A 20,994-nucleotide genomic window follows, 5' to 3' on the forward strand; every position below is an offset into this window, starting at 1 on the left:
AGGCAAGCCCTGCAGTCCATTCAGAGAAAGCTAGACTCACTGGTGTTGCATCTGTCTTTCTCTAATCACTTTAATTCCCTACAACTGCTATTAATATTGTATTGCAAATCGATCAACCAGAAAGGATTTCTCACATTAGAGTAAAATATTAACACCTTTAGTGGAACAAATGCAAGCACAAAGAAAATAATTTAGCTTACTGCTGGTGACAAAAACATCTGCTGGCATTTTGCTGGCATTAAAGTAATATTTAATCTCACAAGGATATATACTACACAGAAATGTGAACACTCCATTACTCTGAATTTATTTGTCTGCTGCTCTTTCTTTTCTCATTTTTTCCCCTGCGATTTATGTTATTACTTTCATTGTGCATTACATTGGTGAGGATACATGCTGTGGCTGGGATTTTTCTGTCCCGGCATCGCAGTAACTATCATTCTTACCTCGTATTGTAGTGGTTTGAGACACATTAGCACCATCAGCCCAACAGTCAGAGGGAGGTCAAAGGGTACAGAAGACCCTGGCAGAAGACACATGTGCTGCAAACTGACCAGCTAAGTCAAAATGCAGTGTCACCAGATTTCAGGGGCTGAAAAAAGAAAAGGCAGAGTGAAGAAGGAACACGACTATGAAAGGAGCAGAGAGGCAATAGCCAAATTTCTGGCCAAAATGAGAATATGAAGAAATGCCAGGTATGACAGGTGAAGCTGAACTTGGCAAAGGTGAAGAACTAGTCAGACTAGCAAATAAAACTTTAGCTAGCTTGACCTTTAAATAGTGTTCACACATTCACTTAACTATAGATAAAAAAAAACTGCTGCACTGCATTTCTAAAGCTATTTTATTTCATTTTTTACATCCTCCAGTTTTTTTTCTCTCCTGTTTGGTTTTATGGTGCTATATGCAAGTTTTTTGCCATTACAACATAGCCAACGTTAGCATTAACAGTTCTGTACTTAATGCTGAACTCACATTGCGAGTTCAGCATTAAACTCCATTCCTTTACTCGCCAAGAGCTGTGTCCTGTGGTGAAGGGGTCGATGCCAATGTTAACCCTTATTCTATTTCTGTTACATCTTTTATTTCTTTGCAGTTAGCATGATAACTAGCTAGCCCCTGGCCCATCCCATCTCAGAACACTACTTTGGAATAGTCTGACCTCAGTTCAGCACAAGAGGACGAAGAAGTAGCGCTGCCCAGAGGGCGTATTTTAACCTCTTGTAAACGCAACAATGACTGAATCTTTTGGCAAGTGACCATTACCACTTCCACCATCACCACCTTCTCCGGGGAAGTAACCATGTTTGATGGCAGAGAAAACTTCCATACAGTACCTATAAGGTAAAAGTAGGAATATACTGGTAAGTGTCACAGTGTAATTTTATGGAATTTTTATTTTGAATAACTGACTCGACCATTTGTGCTTTGTAATCATGTTGAGTATATGTATGCAAAGCAGAGCATGGTCTGGATGGGTCTATAACACTGGATTTGGAAATGGTTGTAAGAGACTCCATCTGTGTCAGCACAGGGGTAATGGCCAAGAGCTTATTTGAAATTGACCATGTTGGTATTAGAGCTAAGGGTGAATGGGTGGTGGTGGTGCTGGAGAGGGTGGGAATGAGAGGCCCAATTTGGAAAAAAAAAATCCCCATAATTCCTTACGGCTGGCCTGTATGCCATACATATTTATCAGGAATCAGCACATCCAGGCTGCATATCAAACTTGATAAACGGGAGTTTATAGCAAACATCTAGTTCTGTGAAGCATGAGAGCGTTATATTTGTGTTAGCGTTTTCAAGCACATCTGTATCTATTACCAAATATTTTACTGGCAGGTCTTTTTCAGCTGTCAGCAGGCAGCCTGCAACACTTATTTTCCTGCATGATGAAATAAGCCACATTAACTACTCATTACAAGCTTTTACATCAGGTCCTGTGGTAATCTCCAAACAAAGACCGTGATACACACTGTGAACTCCACAGTAGCAGATGTATCACATATTTCTCAGACAAAACTCACTGGCACCTTACCTAACACAGGGTGAAGGGTCCAATTGCATCAGTCACAAACTGCTGTGGTGAAGAGAAGAAGAGAGCCCCACAAAAACAGGTGGGTGAGCACAGAAAGGAATGATGGGACGGCAACGGGAGCCGCCTGTGATTGGAGCGTTCCTAGCCCCAGTAAACCTTTCTTCTCTCTCCGCCATGTGCAGAGTGTTGATAAGAGACATCATCCCACTGACTCATTAATCAACTGTGAAACGTACAGCTACCTGCCGCTTTCTTATTCCCGTGCCCCCAAAACCCCTCCGCTACCTGCCTCCTCCGCTTCTCCTCTTCTACCCGTCTGTAAAGAGAAGAAACAAACTGGACTCCACAAGGACTCCTTTTGAAAAAAAAAAAAGAGAAGAAAAGAAAATTGCTCTCCTAGCACATTTTCTGTTTCAAGATTTCTTTTACTCCTTCCCAATCATATCCACATGCGCACAACCTTGTGTACACATGAATTCACGTACAGAGATGAGTGTGAACACACTCTGTGTTTAAAAGCAGGTATGCAAGGACACTGGGACAAAAGGAGCACCCACAACTCTGAAAATGGCTTGCACTTTAAAGTTGTGCAGCTGAGTACTTTGTTCTACACACACAGACACATGTCCAACACATTGCTGTCTTAAATTATGCTCATACAGACAGATAACCATATCATTTTGGCTTTATATCTAACATCTAACATAGCTGCCACAGTTCACTTTTTTCCCTCTATAAAAGCACTTTATTCTGCTTCTTTTCAAGCTGTCCCACCGCTGCGTTCCTGCAGTGGTAATATCTGCCATAAAATCCCTGATACATTTCTAAATTGTGTGGTGTGTTGTGTCGATCTCCTGCATATACATTCTCTTAAGCCGTGTAAAACCTGCTGATCTGCTGTTTTTTTTTTCACCCCCAAACTCAGACCCACTCCAGGGAGGGGGGACATGGAGAGAGGGGAGGTTTGAATTTTGATCAGTTTATTTGCATTTTCTACATGTCAAAACCCTTAATTTATCTGCCAGTTTTGATTGCCTTTGTGGGAAGCTGACTGTATAATCACTCACAGTGCGTCATCAATTTTTTTCTGAAAAGTAAGCAACAAAACTGACCAAATCAAAGTTTGATTAATAGGCTGAGAAGTATCGACAGGATTGTTCTGGTGACAGCTGCATAAACAAGAAAGCCAAAGAGCTTTTAGCTATAAAGCATCTGATTGGGCAAGTTGTGAAATATAAGCAGCATGGCAGAAGTTCACCTTCATGTTGCATTTGTGGAACACAACATAGTGCTAACAGGTAAATGCTATGATTTATATTTATGGCACACTGTGGAGGCTGGAAGAACCCTATTTTGTTCCATACATAGAATAAAAGCCAAAAAAAAAAAAATCATTTTATGTTGTCAAAAAGGTTGAACACGAAGTGTCAGTCAGTGACGTCTCACAGTACATAACCCAGAAACATCACCAGATTCTATTTATCATCCAGGTGCAAATGCTGGTGTCTGTTTGCATTTTATCTTCTCCCAGTAATAATCCTGCTGTAGAGTCTACTGAGCTCTAAATTATTCAGGCGCAATGTAAAATACATCGAGGTGTATGTGACTGCAGGTAAAGGAGGGCCAAGTGTCAAGCTGGACAAACACATCTTGCCATAGTGAGCTCAAATATACTGTATCTGTGATGTAATATGAAAATGTAAGCATATAAAAATAATGAGGTTTCCATGCTATAAAAAGGATCCATGCCTGGGTTGAGAAAAAATCTCGAGCACTGGGTTGTGTCTGTGGAGGGGTCTGCACTATATTATGGCTGTATTGCATTATGGACTAGTGAGGCTGTTTTTGCTGGAGAATTGTCAGCTCTGTTTCGTCTTTGATGGATTTCTACCTCTGAAATTGTTTAATGTTGATGTAAGATAAGAAACTCTTGCTTTTTGATCGCCAAACGATGATGTCGATGTTTAAGATAGACGATTAGATGGATTTGTTTAAATTGAACTGTTTTGCTCACCGCCCCCTTTTTCTAGTTTCTTTTTTACTTAGACAAGCATGTCTCTAATCTTATGCCTTGAGAGTAATTTACAGCAGCTTGTAAACTTTTCCAGAGGCACATTATAATTCAAAAGGACTGCAGCATTACCAGCCACAGTGTGTGATAAAAAAAGAGAGATTCTTACGATATGTGTGGGTTGTTGACTTACTTTTGACAGCGAGCACAAATTACCGATGTGTGCTGTATAATTTTTCAAATACTTTGTTAGATTGAAATGTTAACTGTTGTTAAAAATGTGTGGTTATTTGTTATTAGACTGGTGAAAAAAAATCCCTTACATGGAACTGTCTGTACTTTTTACCTGGTATAGTCATCTTATCTTTTGAGATCCAAGATGACAACAAGACCGAGCAAAAACATCAAATATGTTGAATGTGGAGTTCACAAGGAAAATGATAAATATTACATATAAGTGCTTGACATTTTATGTGCTGAGAGGCCCAGAGCAGTAAACTCACCAGTTTAGAAAATCATTGTAATTTCTGCCAGACCTGACCACACTGTATATGGTGCAACCACAGTTAACAGTAACATAGTCGGCAGGGTTTAATTCTACATCTCTCCCCTCTTTTTTTAAATAAGCAGGTAACATGAAGCCGTTTGGTTCAGTAGCATGCATTTATGTGGCACAACACTAAGCCTGATGTGTCGCCTGAAGATGTAAACACTTCAGTGGAAACACTGATTGTGAACTGACAGTCACCATTCATCCACTGTGAGGGGAAAAAAAAGATGTTTGCATAAACATACAAGAATACTGTATATCTTTCATCCTAAAACATTCCAATGAGTTTCAGTTTTTTTTCTGTACATGTCAGAGAGTTTATAGTTTCAAAAGAGAAGCAATACATCACGGGTGAAATATTATTCTTAGTTTATAAATACACTCATATATTGTATAAAATGAATGTCCGCTATCATTAAATCTGCCTGTTCCTGTTTGGAAGTAGGCCTGTACTTTAGGGCCTAGGAAATATGATATATTGCAAATAAATGTGCTTCAATTGAATGTTGAATTGCATCAGTTACATTGAATGACTCTCAATAGAGGATACTGATTTGCTAAAATCACCAGCTCTTCTGGTTCAAAATGGTAAAATCTGCCCACTCGAGACTTTCCAGTTCAAATGCAACAAATTTACCATTGTGGAGCAAGAGGGCTGGATTTTTTTTAAAGGATTGGTTAAGATTTTTAGTATAACATTCATGTGTTCATATGAACATTGGCTCATATGTCCACACTGGCTGTGAAGAGATCACTCTCTCTCTGGTGCAACTCCTCAATAGTGGACAAGCCTTTGAAATGTCAAAGCCCCTTTCTGCAATTCCTACTCGATTTGGCAAATTCAGACAGCTGAAGCCTCAAGTTAACTTCAGCTGAACTTTGGAAAGAAGAACTCAACAATGACGGTTTTGTCCCACATTCGTTAGAGTCACAACAAAGATTCAGTATCGGTGGGCTGAGGGAAGGTTTACAGCTACCAATAACTTTTCCAGTGTACATACAGGCCTTTGAGTACTGTATTAAGATATGACATCGTGAACTTATTCTTTAAGAAGTCAAACTGTGCCCAAAGTTATTATGAGACTGACTTCAAAGTATTGTAACAGTGAAAATGCAATTTCAACTTCAACGTGTTGTTCAACATTTTGGGAAATACACTTTTCTTCTTTCCTGCTGAGACATAGATGGGAAGATACCTGTCCAGTAAATATGAAACTGACACCAGCAGAGGATTAACTTAAGTTAGCACCAACAGTGGCTCTGTCCAAATGTAAATAGTCCGGCACATAACTCCCGCTAAAATCACATGTCATTTTTGCCCTTCACTTTTTGTGTGAACTAAACAATGCTGATTTTTGCTCTGCTAAGCTAACCAGCTATAGGCACTTGCTTCATTTTTAGCATTCACTCAGGAGGGTGGTCTCAATCTACTTATTTCTCTACAAAAAAAAGTGGACAGGTGTATTTCCCCTTTTAACATCTTGATAGGAGACACAGTTTTTTTAAAAATCTGGACAAAAATTGACTTCTTAAAGGACAGGTTCACTTTTTTCCCCGACAATTTATTTTTCAATAAATAAATATGGTCAAACCGTATATGTATGTGCAGTAAGGCAATCTTTGAATTCCTACTATATGGCACCTTTAAAATATTCAGTTAAATGAGGAACAACAGAGCTGGAAGTGATTTTGGCCAGGCTGCACATTCAAGCACTCTCAAAAACTGGTGGCTATCCTTACTCTCAAAAACCCTGCAATTAAACAATGCATCATAACCTCTGCTCTCTGAGGGGGAATATGAACCCCCGCGCTGGCAATTTAAACTGCTCCTGATAAGCTCCTTTTCTCCTGCATGTAAATATAGATGCAAGCACATTGTAATAATTGTCCATACACACTCAGTGGACACAGTGTGATACTCAGACACAGGTTATGACTTTCCAAGCAGTTTGAGCTCATTTAATCTCATCCCTGTATACATTCTTTATAATCGAACCTTTATAGACAAATATAAACGCAGATAATGAAGGCCTTCCATTAGTATCAATACTCAATACAGAGCAATCGTAGCATACAGTAATGTCCACTCAAGGTACTGTAGATCATTATTAGGTTGAATGAAAGAAAAGTGTTGTTTATATACATAGAGACAGAAATATACACATGTGCAGGTGGACGGATGAGGAACACCCACAGTCATCAACAACAACATCTCAAATGACCAAAGAACCATTAACTGTTAACGTCGCCGCTTTTTGTTCTTTTCTCCACCTGCTGAAAAAGTATACTGTAGCACCCAAATGAAAGAGCTGTACGGCAGATTGATTATGGTCACGGATACTATACCAACACTTAGAACACTGAGTAGGCTTTACAGTTTAGAGTTTACACTAGTGTTGAAGAGACAGAATGTAATCATCCCCCATCCCCGCCCCTAAATTTGTGGTCTGTTCATCCAAGAGAAGATTAAGTCGAGAACCAATTCAAGACAAAAAAAAGTGTGACTGATAGCAGAAATATGTCTCTCTTTCTCTTTTCGGGCTCACTCAACCCCATTTACCTCATGCTCATTCCTTTTCTCACTGCAACAATTTCTTTTCTGTCAATCCTGTCTTCTTTTAATTATGTTGTTCATTCCCTCTCTCCCTCCTTTGGTGAGAAAAGTGCAGAAGTCTTTGACATGATCACCTTCTGTCCTCCAGGTTTTGGTGTCTCAGTCAGAGGGAGGGTCGTTCCCAGATAATGGACTTCATGGCCTGTCCTACCAAGGGTCCTTTTTTAAAGCCATGCTCTCCATCACAGTTGTGGTCCACTGTAACAATACATCAAATGAATAATAAATTCAAAGTTTAAAAATGTCAACATTTTCCACATTTCTCCTCTTTTTGTTTTTCTCCTTTCATGAATGCCATTTATGTCAACTGCCCAGAGATTCAGCCTTCTTAATATCAGTCTCAGAAATAACACCTTCTGCTTTTGGGATCAGCTTGTGGGTGGATGACCTCTTTTTTCTCCTCCTGGCGCTTCTATAAGGCATGCTGGGCCAGGACCAGAGCCAAAGCCAGGCCGGGAAGCAGAGCCCAGACGTTGGCACACAGACAGGTAGAGTGATCCTCTGGCAGGCCCCGGGTTTTGCCCAGGCCACCGTCTCTTGGTTCAGGATACTGGGCAGATAGAGGGACACACAGAGGGAGAGAGATGTGTAAAGGTTAGACATGACTCAGACACTCATGCTGCTTTCCTGTTCTGGCATTTGAAGAGGGAGAGGAGGAGACAGGAGGGAGGTGAGACAGGACAGGGCCAGAGCTGAGGAGAAAAAACAGAAAACACGAGTCAGAAAGTCAGAGTACGAGCAGGAAATTACATGTATCCTTGGCAGACCCACTTTGGCATGAACATTAAGTGTTTGATCCACCAAATGTTTTGATATGTGAAGTATATTTCAAGCCCCTGCTGCTTAGTATGCTCTCTGCTTCTTAAACAAGTTGGCAACAAAGGGAAGCTTCTTGTGAGGACTTTTCCTTTTTTTTTCTTCAACTCTTTTAGGTTGCGCCAGCAAGCCTCTAAACAGTTTTTAAAGCTATCATTACAGACTTTATTTACAACAAAAACATGCTACGAAGCCAAACACACACCACAGAAGCCAGCAGCTGCTGTGGATTTCTTTCAATATTTCATACGGCATAAATTACAGCAAGTAGTGGCCGAACAAAACAGTTTCAAGACCCCTTGTATGCAGTTTTACTGCATACAAACAAAACATCGCAATGTTTATTCTTACGAACAAGAGAAAATAAACTTATGTACAGTGTAAAAACTGAGAGAAAGCTGTACAGTTTGCCAAGCTGTTCACATGATGGCAGAGAACAGTGGGAACACATCAGTCCAGATATTAAACCCAATGTCCTCCAGAGTTCCACTGTTATATCCACACTACAATAGACGTATTATGCGCTTCTCCATAAAATTGTTAGCATCTTGAATACTTTTTCAATTTTCTCAGATACTTGTAACACAAAGCATAACCATTTGCCTCCAAGTTAAAGTAGTCTCGCTGAATTTGCGGAGGCACCATTTTCAGTCCAGCACAGCAATAGAGAGGCACATCATAAGGAACATGAAACATTTTCATTTTCTTCTTCTTCTCCTCCTCCTCCTCCTCCTCCTCCTCCACCACCATCCCCTCATCTTATTTTCACCAATGCAACCTTTGCAGAGATTGCACTTTGGTCCATTTCCCTCTACACAGAAAAAAAAAGCTCTACTCAGATGTTATCTACAGGCACCTCATCTTCCAACAGAACAAGGCAACACATAAACGAGAAAATAAATAATGAAACAAGAAAATAGTGTTGAATTATATTAACAAGACAGGCAGAGGAGAGATGGAAAAAGAGAGTGAGGGAGAGATGGAGTATCCAAAATAGCCTCAGTTATCACAGTACCTGAGCTTGTGCATTCACACTCCACACTGCAAAGAAACGGTTAAGTGACAGTTGCCAAAAAAGAAGGAAAAAAACAGCTACGGGTAGCTTGACAATGTACCAAACACATCCGCGACTAAAAGCCAATTAATTAGCAAGGGCAGTGATGTGTGGCAGCAGCCTGTTGACATGAGTCCAGATCTCTGGCTGCAGCCAATATCCACACATACACTCAGGCTTGTGAGAAGGTACACATACACATAAACAAGTGGCTAAAAGCACAAATATGTGCACCATGACAGAAAACAGAAAATGCCAAAACAGAGACTCATTTGCTTACGTTTTAACACATGCACAGAAAAAGCGAGAGGGGATGGAAAACATTCACAAGTATTTATTTAAACTGTTGAAAAGAGTGTATCACATTTGTCATTGAGGTAACTCAGGTAACTACTCATGTGGACGGTGTGCGTTTTCATTATCGATCAGCGCTGTCAAATTTACAGTGCAGTAGGGCTGCATTTCCCAAGGCTAGTTATCGAATTATCCCGAGTTACGTAGTTTCTGTCCACAATCAACTGCATTCAATTGAGCTGAAAATCAACACATGACAGTGTTACATGGGAACACATACAACACCAGTTTCCCAATGGTTAAGAGGTTGTGGGGGGGGGGGCGTTCACACACACAAGTTGGTTTATATTACACTGTAAATTAAACTCTAAATGCAATAAAAAACAATTGAACAAATTCGAATCAGGATTACAATTATAAGGCACACAAAATCCACCTTATCTGTGAGACCCACACCGACCCTGGGAATATAGCAAAGACATCATTGGGAGTTTACAGTTTACTTCATCAAACTCCACAGAAACACATTAGTATATGGGAAAAACAATTGTTTAAGCCATCACAAGTCTTGCTTTCTAAACAAAGCAGGACTTGTGATGGCTACCCCCTCTGACTTACAATGCTCAAAGGACCAAGCTTTAGCCCATATGTTTACTTACAGAGCATGGGATAAAGCCCGCAACCACTGACAGTGACATTTTGAATAATTGTGCATCTAAATTAGCAGAAAACACTCTCCAGCCTGTAAGACAGCAGTATGACTGGCATGAACAAGCTTAGTCACAGACCGCAGATTCTCATATACTCACTCTTCTCTAACTGTGCTTCATATCATAGGTTATCCTCTGATGTCATGGTCGTATGGCATCCATCCATCACAAACCTAATATATTCTGTTACCCAGACTGTTTGTACACATGTGCCGGCACGTGTGTGTGTTACTGTGGGGCCGCCTTGAGATTTACAGCATTGGACAGTCGGTCCTCTGCCAAGAGGACTCATACCATAACAACACTCCCCCAATTTATCTGCCATGGAAGTTTGACAAGTTTTAATTGCCAGGCATAGTTGTCTGAGAACGCAGGGCCGCCCAAAATGTCCCTACTAGCTCCCTCTCTAATTATAAACTTCCTGCTTGAGTAATCACACGTCTTATTGTTTCCTAATTACCATTTTTACAATAAATTAAACACCACGCTGCAGTGAGACAGGCACAGAGCGGTGCATCAATACTGACATACACACACAGAACCCTTGGAGAACGCACTTCCACCATCCATTCCCTTCCTGCCTTCCTCTCTCTCTCGCTCCCTCTCCAATACCTTTTCCAAACAAACACACTGTAATTGTTATCAGTGGTGCTTGTTCATTAATTCTCCTCTTCGCAACATTTTTAAGGTTTTAATTTGCTGTCTTCACAACAATGAGGGTTTCTGCGGAAAGGACAATACTGCATGACTCGGGTGCAGTGTGACCATTTAATGGCTGTGAAAGCCCCTGGAATTACTCAAAATAGATGTCTTAATGGGAGTCCTTCATTCAGCATGCAAATTTGCATTCATAAACACTGCGCAATGCTTGGATTTTGTGTGTAAGTGTAATAGCTGCTAAAAAATTACATTAACAATAACATCAACAGCAGCAGTGGCGACAGCTGATGGTTTTACAAAGTACAATTTCATACAACAGTGTCTAATTCAGCCAAGCTTGGTCTCCTGCAAAGGTGAAAAACATCATTAGTCTTACACCAGAAGGCTGCACGGCACATCTAAAATACATCTGTAAAACAGAACAATATTTCATTGTGAAAACTAATCAAACTCAACAGCTAGATAAAAAAAAAAAAAAAAAAAACGAAAAGGAAAAGGAAAAAAAGAATAACCTCTCCTTGGCCCAAAGTGCCGTGTGAAATAACTCTGTCCTGTTCAAGAGAGACAGAAAGAGAGAAGTAGTCTTTGGTGAACAATATGTTTCTGTCATTCTCACATTTTTATTTGAAGAGAAAATGAAGTACAGTTCTATTAAAAGACAAACACACATGCATTCTTGCAGCACAGCAAAGAGTGATATTTTTCTGCTCCAGACAGTGAACCCAGTTATAGCAGAGTTGACTGCAGTCTTGAGAGTAGACAGCATTCAGCAGCGAACAGGCCCTGGGCCAGTATTTTAGAACCTCTAATCCAGATTAAAACCCCCCATCCCCCATTCCTTTCACTATTTCATTGTGTGTGAGAGAAATATAATATTTCAACCAAATGTCATCATCTTGGGTGTAGCATAAACTGTCTTATCATAAAGCGTCTGTTCTGATGTGCCAATTGCTTTAACAAGCATAGAGATTGAATGTGATGTGAATTTGAATGGTGTAGTGTGTTGAGCTTTATGATTTTGCCACTGTACAAAATCCTCCTTTCATGGAAGCAGAGTGGAGGAGTGTTTTTGTGGATCTTCTTGTAATAGTTCCATTTTAACAAATTTATGCAAAGAAGTTGCTGGAAACTGCTGAAAATGTATGGACACATTTGTGCTGCAACAAATCATATCTGTTCAAATTTGACACAATGGGTTGACCTATATATAGAACGATAGACTCCGGGATTAACACCCTTAATTCAAAAAGCCTACCTGATTGACAAGCAGGCCGGAAATAATGACTCTGCGTTACACTCTGCATATAAATTCAAAATTTTGAATATCCCATGCAGGGCAACAATCAGTGCAAGCCTATTACCTTTGGGATGGCAGCAAATGGAGGCTCTGAGGTGCTTGTCGTCCAATCCCACCCCATCTTCGTCATCACCGAGGGGCCTGGGACAGACACACTTTTGTTCTGCATGTTGTCCATCCCATAACCGAAGGCCTGAATGGCATTTCCTGCAGGGGCAGAGATATATAAGTCATTTGTTTTTGACTGCGATCCCACCAAGAAGCCAGCGAGTAGACAGACAGCTCTAAGTCAACATCTTGGTCCCCTGCCCAATCTTTGGCAACCAAGGGAATGAGGGAGGGCGGAGAGGGATTGAGGAAGGAAGGAGTAAAAAGAGTACGGAAAGGCACTCTTTTTTTTTTTTGCTTTGTCAGTAAGCTTGAAAGTTGTATCCCAAACTAATCGAAGGCAGCTGTCGGAGGTTTGTTAGTGAACTCTGTCAATAGGGAAGCTGCTTTTTACTGTCTTACAAAATACCAGTAATGTCTTGTGTCTAATATTTCAAGCTGTGTCTTTCTTTTTCGAATGTCTAACATGTTTATGCTGTCAATTTAGCTACTAATTATCATTCTATAAGTGAATCCTGTGGTGACACAGTGGACACATTTATCAAACACAAACAACTTTGGTTCATGCCCTTGGCTTATTACAAAACCCCTTTTTATGTTGCAACAGCTCCTGTCAAACTGCAACAAGCTGACCAAACAGAGGCGTAATGTCTGCACTCGAGATGATGAACCCCAATTTGTTTGCCGGCAATCGTATACTTAGAAATCGAATCTTTTACAAATCAATCAGCTCAAACAGAGGACAGCAGGCTGTGAATGCATATGAGCGCCTGCGTATCTGCCTGCAGACGTACTGTATGCATGTGTGTAATTCTGTGTCTAAGTGCATGTGTGAGTCTCTGCAAAAATGTGATAAATCCCTGTTCAGTCAGTTTTTCAGCTAGATATGGTAAAATAGGGGCTGAGTACCTTTTCACTGCTCATCCGTTTAAAACATGAGGCTTGTTTCTCTTTGTTCAGCCAGAGAGAAGGCAAGGCATGTAATTGCTTGGCAACCACCTCCATTATAAGGTCAGCATGCAGAGATGACTTTGAATAGATTTATGTTACTGATCAAATTCAAAACATTCTCAAACAAAGGAGAAATGGCATTTCCCCACCACCACACAAAGGACAGATAGGATAGTTGTTGAACACACATGCATAATCGGATGGACACACACACACACAGTCCTTAGTAATCCCAGTGCATGGCCACATAGATTTGTCTGTCACATCCTCTGTCCACCTACACAATGTTGCTTGCACACACACGAACACACACACACACACACACCTGCACACTTAACACATACAAAAGCATCCTTCATGTTTCTCATTCTGTTCAACACTGGTGTTTGGGCTGCTGCTGCAAAATAAAAGCACAGAGAGAAACAGAGTGAAGCCTAACAACTTTAATCCTAGCAGCGGAGAGCTGGTGAAGTACTGCTGAGACATGTGATGTTACGCATCTGTTTGTCAGGGTTGGCTATAGCTGGCTATCCCCCTACAGATGCTGTAAGATGGGGGAATAAAGTCATAAATCAAACTAGTTGGCTGGAGGGCCTCCACACAGGATGTTTTACTGCACTCAAATTTTCCACTGAGTGATTAAGCTCATTGCCAATAGCAATTCAATTTTTTAATGAATCTGGATATGTTTTCCTTTAACCCCTGGGCATAGCCTGCGTTGCCCTACCTGCAGGGACAGACAGAGTAGGAGATAAGAGAGGAAAGAACAAGAGGGAGGGCAATAGAGCAACGAGGGAATCAGGGTTCAGACCATGTTTGGACTATCATTATAACACCCTTTCAGCTGGAATGTTTTCTTTTGGCTTCCCCACATATTTCAGTCAAACATGTTCTGCAACTATGCTTCTGTTGGACGCTCCTTTTAAAGGAAAAGTGAGGAAGAGGTGTAGATAGTAAATAGTTTGTCTAACATATGGTTTTCATTTGCAACATGCTGTGGTTTGTCAATGTTAAATGAGTGAAAGTGTATATATATGTGTGTTTGTGTGTAAGTATGTATGTATACTACTGTATGAGTGTTTTTTTGTGTATATTCTCCTCCCTGGTGTGTCGAAGTTTATCGCCCATTCCCCTCGACTGCAGAGAGGAGATGCTGCATTTTGTGTTATTTTTCAAGACGCCTCCTCAGCTCCCAGCCTCATCCCTCATCCTGCACACTCAGCTAAAACGGTACCCCAGCAATCTATTGAAATGGTCTGAAAGCATTATCCACACAATGGAACATGTTAAAGGCAATGGTGTCTTGTAGCGCTGATGACACCGCTCGCTCCGCAGCATAGCAAGGCAGGAGCTCTCTGTATTCTACTTCTCAGGAAAAAAAAAAAAAAAAAAAAATACAAGGATGTTTGAAGTAACCACTCTGTCACGCTGCATCCTGCGTGTTATGCATTAGATGTACAGATGATATGTATTTTAGCTTCCCCTATTATTTCATTTGTGCAAGATCTGTTCCTTTTCATGACATTTTTCTCCCGTAAGGAATAAGCCCTTTAACTCTCTCAGATTGAATGTGAAAATGACATGCAAATACTGTCTTTTGTATTAAAGTCTGGGCAGATCTTGCCCAAAGGAAGGATGAGCAGTGATAAGAAATTACTAGTTCCTGAGGAACTAAGAATATTTAATTTCAACTTAATCAGTGGGAAAAGGGGTGTCTGTGGATAAGCTGTATCAAGCTATGTAGCAGACAAATTTTCATTAGAACTTCAATAAGTTCCATCCATCCATCCATCCATCCATCCTTCCATCCATCCGTCCATAAATATTTTCTCTTAATCCCTCCGGCTTTAATTCCTCCATTGTAAAAATCAAATAAAAGAAATTATAAATAATTTTCAGTTTAATTTAAATGTAATTAGTTAATTAAAGTTTAAAGGTATTTAATTTAAAGTTAATTTACTTTTGACATTTTAATACTCAGATGTCAAAAGTAGCTACAGCAAAACCCCTCTTTATTTCCACATTCAGTCTCCACTGACCATCATCCACCCCACACCCACGCCCCAGCAACATCACATCTACAGTTATCACACAGGAGACTGAAAAACAGAGTCTGACATGAAACTATTAAAGTTGCATTAGATCGAAAGTTTGTGGCTCACTCTACCTGTACGTGGCAGCATGAGAAACTGCTGCATCACACGCTTGTGCTCTTATCAATATTACATGACTGCTGGACCCCTATCAGTTACAAAACACATTTCAGATGCATGCTGAGTATTCATGTGTCGGGATGGCTCACTTAGGCATGTGTTATCGGTGAAGTACCGCAGGAAGTTCATACATTCCTCTTCTTGGTTTCCACTGCCTTTGCATGTGCACCACGGGGATATGGTCCAGTTGGAGAAGCTGCTGTCAACATAGTTGGGAGTCATTTCAGTCCCTGTGAAGGCATCCACGCACAAACACAGACACAAACACACACATTTATGGGTCACTAATGGACAATAATGGACTACATTTATTGCAAATAGTATATAAAATGGACAACAAGACGTTAGTCATAGGAATAGGTTTGTACTGTTTGAGTTTATGGGAAGGTGAAGCATTCTGTAATGTTTAATTTTAGATGTAAAGAGGCCATTATGTTATGAATATTTTGTAAAGTAGGTGCTTTAGGAAGTGTGTGTGCTGTTTGAATATAGCACTATTGTACTAAAACATTTTACTTTTCTGTGTTGATGCTTTCAGGAGGAGTCAGGGGTGTTAGATGCCCTTGGTGCAATATTTTCCACAGAAATCCAGGAAGCAACGTGGCATATTATCACTTCATACTGCTCTATTTATGACACATGGTGGGGAAGCACTGACTGATACTGAAATATGGACACTTCTTTGCATTTGGAACTGCAAACTCTCTGATGCCGCCGCAACATGACCAAGGTGCTGTTATCAGACACTGGCTGGGATTGAAAAATATGCACGTACTAGTCTGCGGACATTGTTTGAGCAACATTTACTATGAGCAAACAGATGGTCATCAAGTGTTTTAATTAAGTAAACACTCTCTCTGTGCCTCTACTCCCTAATTACTTCTAGTAGTGAACTGATGTCCGGTGTGTTGGGGGGAGATATCATGCCAGGAGTGAAAAAAAACTGAGTCTCACTGCCCTGGCTGCTCGTCTTGATAAAAATGAAGGTACAACAGACTGCTGTCACACCGTTTCTTCTTCAAGCCTCCTATAACATCACTCTTTATCTCACCATGTATCTGAACTTCAGAAAAAAATACTGTGTGGCGGGGAGGTGTATGAGCCTTTCTGTATGTGTCCTGCCATTTTCACTTCGTCTTTTTCTCTCACAGTGTCACCCACAGTCTTGGTTGTACTGACCAATGAGCCTTGCGTAGGAGGCCAAGCAGGCTTGATGATTGTCTTGGTTGGGACAGGTGCTCACTGTGTTCGCAGTCATCAAGCAGTTCACCAGGTAATCAGCCAGCCTAGACCTGCACAACAAACATGAAGCACAGCACAAACAGAGAAAGAAAGAAAGGCAGAAGCTCAGTCAGAAACTCCAAGCACATGACAGATGAACACACACATACACAAATTCAGAGCACTGGGCCTAATTTTTTGGCACCATTTTTACTCGCGAACAGCTGCCAATTGTGACCAGCATCAAACTGGGAAAGTATACGCAACATCTGTTTTCCGGCTGCTACAACAGGTGGCCTGAATAGCAACCAGATCTCACTCACGCCTCGGCACCAACAAGCTATTTACAATCTTCACGGCACGCAACATCAACCCAAAGGTAGGGCATTTGTGTAAGGGTGAGAATGATATCATATGCCTCTTCTGGCTGTAGCTTTCACGCTTATCCTGGACATCTTGACTGTCTCCCAAACTCACTTTCCCCAGAAATCGAGGGAGCTGATAAAAATAGTATGTTTTGTTTCGGTGTGTGTTTGTGATAAGAGCTTTAAGTCTGTGGAGGCCCCCAGGGTGGCATTGCTAATCCACTTAAGTAGGTTTATTGGGAGTAGCGTGTGCAAAGTTGCTCTGTCTGTACTGTTCACATCACAGCTGCCCACTAAGTGAATCACAACCCAGTGCACATTTCCCTCTCTCTCTCCCTCTCTATGTCTCTATTTCTCACTCTCTCTCTCTCTCTCTCCATCATGACTCATTCACTCTGACCTGGTCTGACCACTTTTTGCAGCCTTAAGTTCAAAGGTACTCTAATGTTCCTCGGGCTGTCTTGTCCTTTGCAAACACAAACAAGCTTGCGCACACACACACACACACACACATACACACACAGTAAGTGCAGTTGACTGAATTTGTTTTCTGGCTGCCATTTCCAGTTGGTTCCTAATTTCTGGGCAACTCAATACCTGATAAACAGCACTTGAGTTGACTCATTTATGATAGCTGCTCTGATAGCCTTATCCTCTTTCCCCAGTCTGTTATATAGTCATTTGTTAAGGTGTTTTTTAAAAGGTGCTATAAGGGTGATGTTTAATAGCAATACATCATTGTCAGATTATTTGTGACACATTTTAATTACCATAAAGCAATGAATTGCCATCCAGATGGCAGCCGGAGTGCTAGGCTTTTTCTCAAGCCAGTGATGGTGGCTGCTTGTTTCTCATCATTCCAGGAAATAGTTTGACATTTTGATAAAATACCCTCATGTCTGTACAGTTGATAGTTCAGTTAGCTTATCTTAGCACAAAGACTGGAAATGTTGGGAAGCAGCTTGCCTGGTGGATTGTTTTTACCTTCGGACAGAGTCAGACTGTTTACTTTTATTTTCAGTCTTCACACTAAGCTAAGAAAACTGTATCCTGTTTGTAGCTTCATACGTAGCAGACAGACATGACAATGTCACCAATCTTATCTAATTTTCAGCAAGAAAGCAAATAAACATATTTTTCCACATGTCCTTTGACACAACATTTATGTTAGCCACTTGTTTTTTTTCCTGGTGCCAAAGTCAGAGGTTTTCTCTTTCACTTTTCTGAAGAGGGTGAGGGTTCTTGTTTTCAACAGAATGTTTTCAATGTTACTCTAACAAACCGTAACACTCTGTCTACAGCGGAGCCAGACATGTTTTACTGTGACCAGGTTTTTCATTCGTCTGACAGAACAGACTCACTTCCATATGCTTTTACTCTTTTAACCAATGCAGCTGTCCGTGCCAGACAGGTAACAGCTCATGCTCCTCACATGCTCCACGTTGTTACTGTGGCTCCTTTTTTTCGCTTATCCTTTTGTTGTGCAGCCAGTGTGGACAAGATGTAAAAATGAACTCTAATTTGTGCTGCAAGAACAGTTTCCTCTTTGCTGACTTGTTCCATACACCAAATGCAATCATAGGAAGGCAAATTCGCAAAGTCTTTATCTTGTGACAGTCTCCTTCCGATAAGAAATTATCCGTGTCTCAAAATGGATGTGATAATAACCACCTCCTGTTAAAACGCTACCGATATAGCTCCTTTAAATACATTTTTTTCTTTCACAGATTAACAACAGTACTTGACACAATATGCGAATTATGCCTCTGCATATATTTTCATATTCACATACGTACAAGTGACTGAGTAGCAACACTGTAGAGGATTCATTATGACTCAGTGCATGTTTATCCAGTCAAAGAAAGTTTGTCAGATGCATCTACACCATTGCATTCATGCACTAAGCAAGAGATTCATGATTAAAAAAACCCCCACAAAAAAACAAAGTGCTGATAGATGAATTCCTCAATAGCCTAAACAGGTGGAATGTTAATGTCACAGAAATTTGCATACTGCCTTGTCTTTAAATATGCATTGCAGCTGTATCACTTATTATACGTACTACAGTGGCGATACTTGATCACTTATTCATTATTTTGTGCCTTTTTCATAAGGTTCCAAAGTAATTGGATTAGATGAGATGCATTGTAATGATACTGAGCCTCTACCTGCATGTTTATCTGCAAAAACAGAGTCTATTGCTTTTGGGCAGGACGGACATTGTCATTCAGGAAACTAATAGAGGAGGGTCCATGCAAACATAATACAATCTTTCAGAGTGAGTCTGTTGTTGCGAAAAGTTTAGGGACCATTGTGCTTACTGTTATGCTGCATCCCAACTCTGCGAATAAGAAGACAAGCAGATTTGGCTGAGGGGCAATATAGGGTGATGAGGTAACAATCTCCCTGTCTCTCTGTTTGTGTGTCTCTCTCTGTGTCTCCCACCAAACCAGCCAATGTATTGTGATGAGCTTGGGCCTCCAGCAGCAAACCCCACTCAGACTCACTTCATTACTCCAACTCCATCTCCATCCGCCCTCCTATCAAATCACCCGGACAGCCTCTCGACGTGACATGCTGCTAACACACTGAAAGCCTCGCTTCAGAAAACGGTGCATATGCTTGTTCTACCATGGCTGCAACGACTGATACGGAGGTACACACGCGCAAACGCACGCACACTCAAAGAGCAGTTCATGGTACCTAATGATAATTCACAAAAAAAAAAAAAAAAAGAACGCACATACACAAAAATACAAACCTACCCCTCTCCATATCTGCCCTCCTCTCTCAGAGCCCTCTCTCCTATATTCTGGTTCACAGTGAAAGAAGCCACTTGTACCCACAATCATGCCATAGATGATAAAAAAGATACAGCAGACAGGAGAGAGAACAACTCTATTGTACCTATACAAAGCAACCTTTAGAACCACATTTTCCATTTTTCTATTTCTTATGGGCAAAGGGTCTCTCATTTTCGTGCTAACAAAAAAAAAAAACGTGAACGTCAGATTTCTGTAGGAAAGGCAAAGACCACAGAAGATTAAAGAAACTGAACAAGCACCGTGTTTCTTTTTAGAAGCGGAGCTCTTTCAGACAATGATGGCTTAAAAACAGTAATTTAAAGTTTAGAGAGGTGTCCTGAGTGTTCAGACAATGGTGTTCCAACACCAAGATGCAGCACATTTCATGGCTTCCAAGGGCTTTCCATTATACCTCGGCGAAGCGCCACTCGCTGCTGAAATTACAGGCTGTCTAGCTCAACAGAGTTTTATGGTCATTTCAGCCACTCAGCCCCCAGGGAAGTGGCAGGGGAGCCCCCACAGAGGTAGACTTCTTTCAACCAACCTGACACTTTAAACACAGTGATTCGGCTGAGCACTGAGTGCCTGTCCATCCAGCTTGGCAGTATTAGAAAACTAATGGCTTTTTATATGGATTCTTATTCCTATCACTTGATGCCCATGACAAACAATATGACTCAAATCAGATGAGTGTCAGTCCTGGAAACCATTTCCTCATGAAGGAGGAGAGGCAGGAGGAAAAACAGTTATCAGACTCCAAAGTCCTCTAATAGCTTCCTTTCTACATTAAAACAACAGTCTATTGAAAGTCCTATCTGGTTTAGTGACTTCCCCTCTGTGCTCTGTCTACAAATATGAGTTCTTCTACGGATGATAATTTCTGTTAAATGTGAAATTACAGCTCTTCACTCTTATCACTTCCTTCAGTCTTCAGCCTAGAGAGGCTTTTGAAACCATATCTCTCACTCATCTACAGAGAGCATAACAATAAGCATGACACAATGGCTGCCAACATAATAGCAGTTACATGAAGCAAATGAGGAAAACAAAAGATGTTTCTCGCTTCTCTGCCCCACATCGCCTTTCTCCCCTCTCGCCTTTCTTTTGCTGCCTGTTGTGTTCCTCTGACCTTATCTCTCAACCCCTCCTCTCCTCTCCTCTCTCATTAATGTCCCGTTGTCACTGTCGTACAAACTGATTGTCATTGCATCCTCAAGTGCTCATGTGCAAACTCATGGTGAGGGAATTTGACCCTGGTTTAATCAATAGTACTCAACAGCCTTGTGTG

The 20,994-nt window shown here is 40.8% G+C and overlaps 1 protein-coding gene across 2 annotated transcripts in view; it reads right to left on the bottom strand.

The window, feature by feature from the left end:
- Positions 1-5,062: 5,062 nt before the first annotated feature.
- Positions 5,063-20,994, bottom strand: part of LOC121184291 (GDNF family receptor alpha-2-like) — a 49,177-nt gene continuing 33,245 nt past the window's right edge. Inside the window, exons 5-9 of one of the 2 annotated variants that reach the window (XR_005894285.1) lie at positions 16,496-16,608; positions 15,406-15,546; positions 12,109-12,251; positions 7,567-7,763; positions 5,063-7,411 (exon numbers count right to left, since the gene is read on the bottom strand). Coding sequence is in view for 1 of the 2 variants with exons in the window: in XM_041041885.1 (XP_040897819.1) it covers positions 7,626-7,763; positions 12,109-12,251; positions 15,406-15,546; positions 16,496-16,608 (535 nt within the window). In the remaining variant the exon portion in view is untranslated. Of the gene's footprint in view, positions 7,764-12,108; positions 12,252-15,405; positions 15,547-16,495; positions 16,609-20,994 lie in introns of both variants that reach the window. The other variant, XM_041041885.1, reaches the window with a different exon arrangement.

Source organism: Toxotes jaculatrix, chromosome 7 (genome assembly GCF_017976425.1).
Source record: "Toxotes jaculatrix isolate fToxJac2 chromosome 7, fToxJac2.pri, whole genome shotgun sequence".
Taxonomy (NCBI): domain Eukaryota; kingdom Metazoa; phylum Chordata; class Actinopteri; family Toxotidae; genus Toxotes; species Toxotes jaculatrix.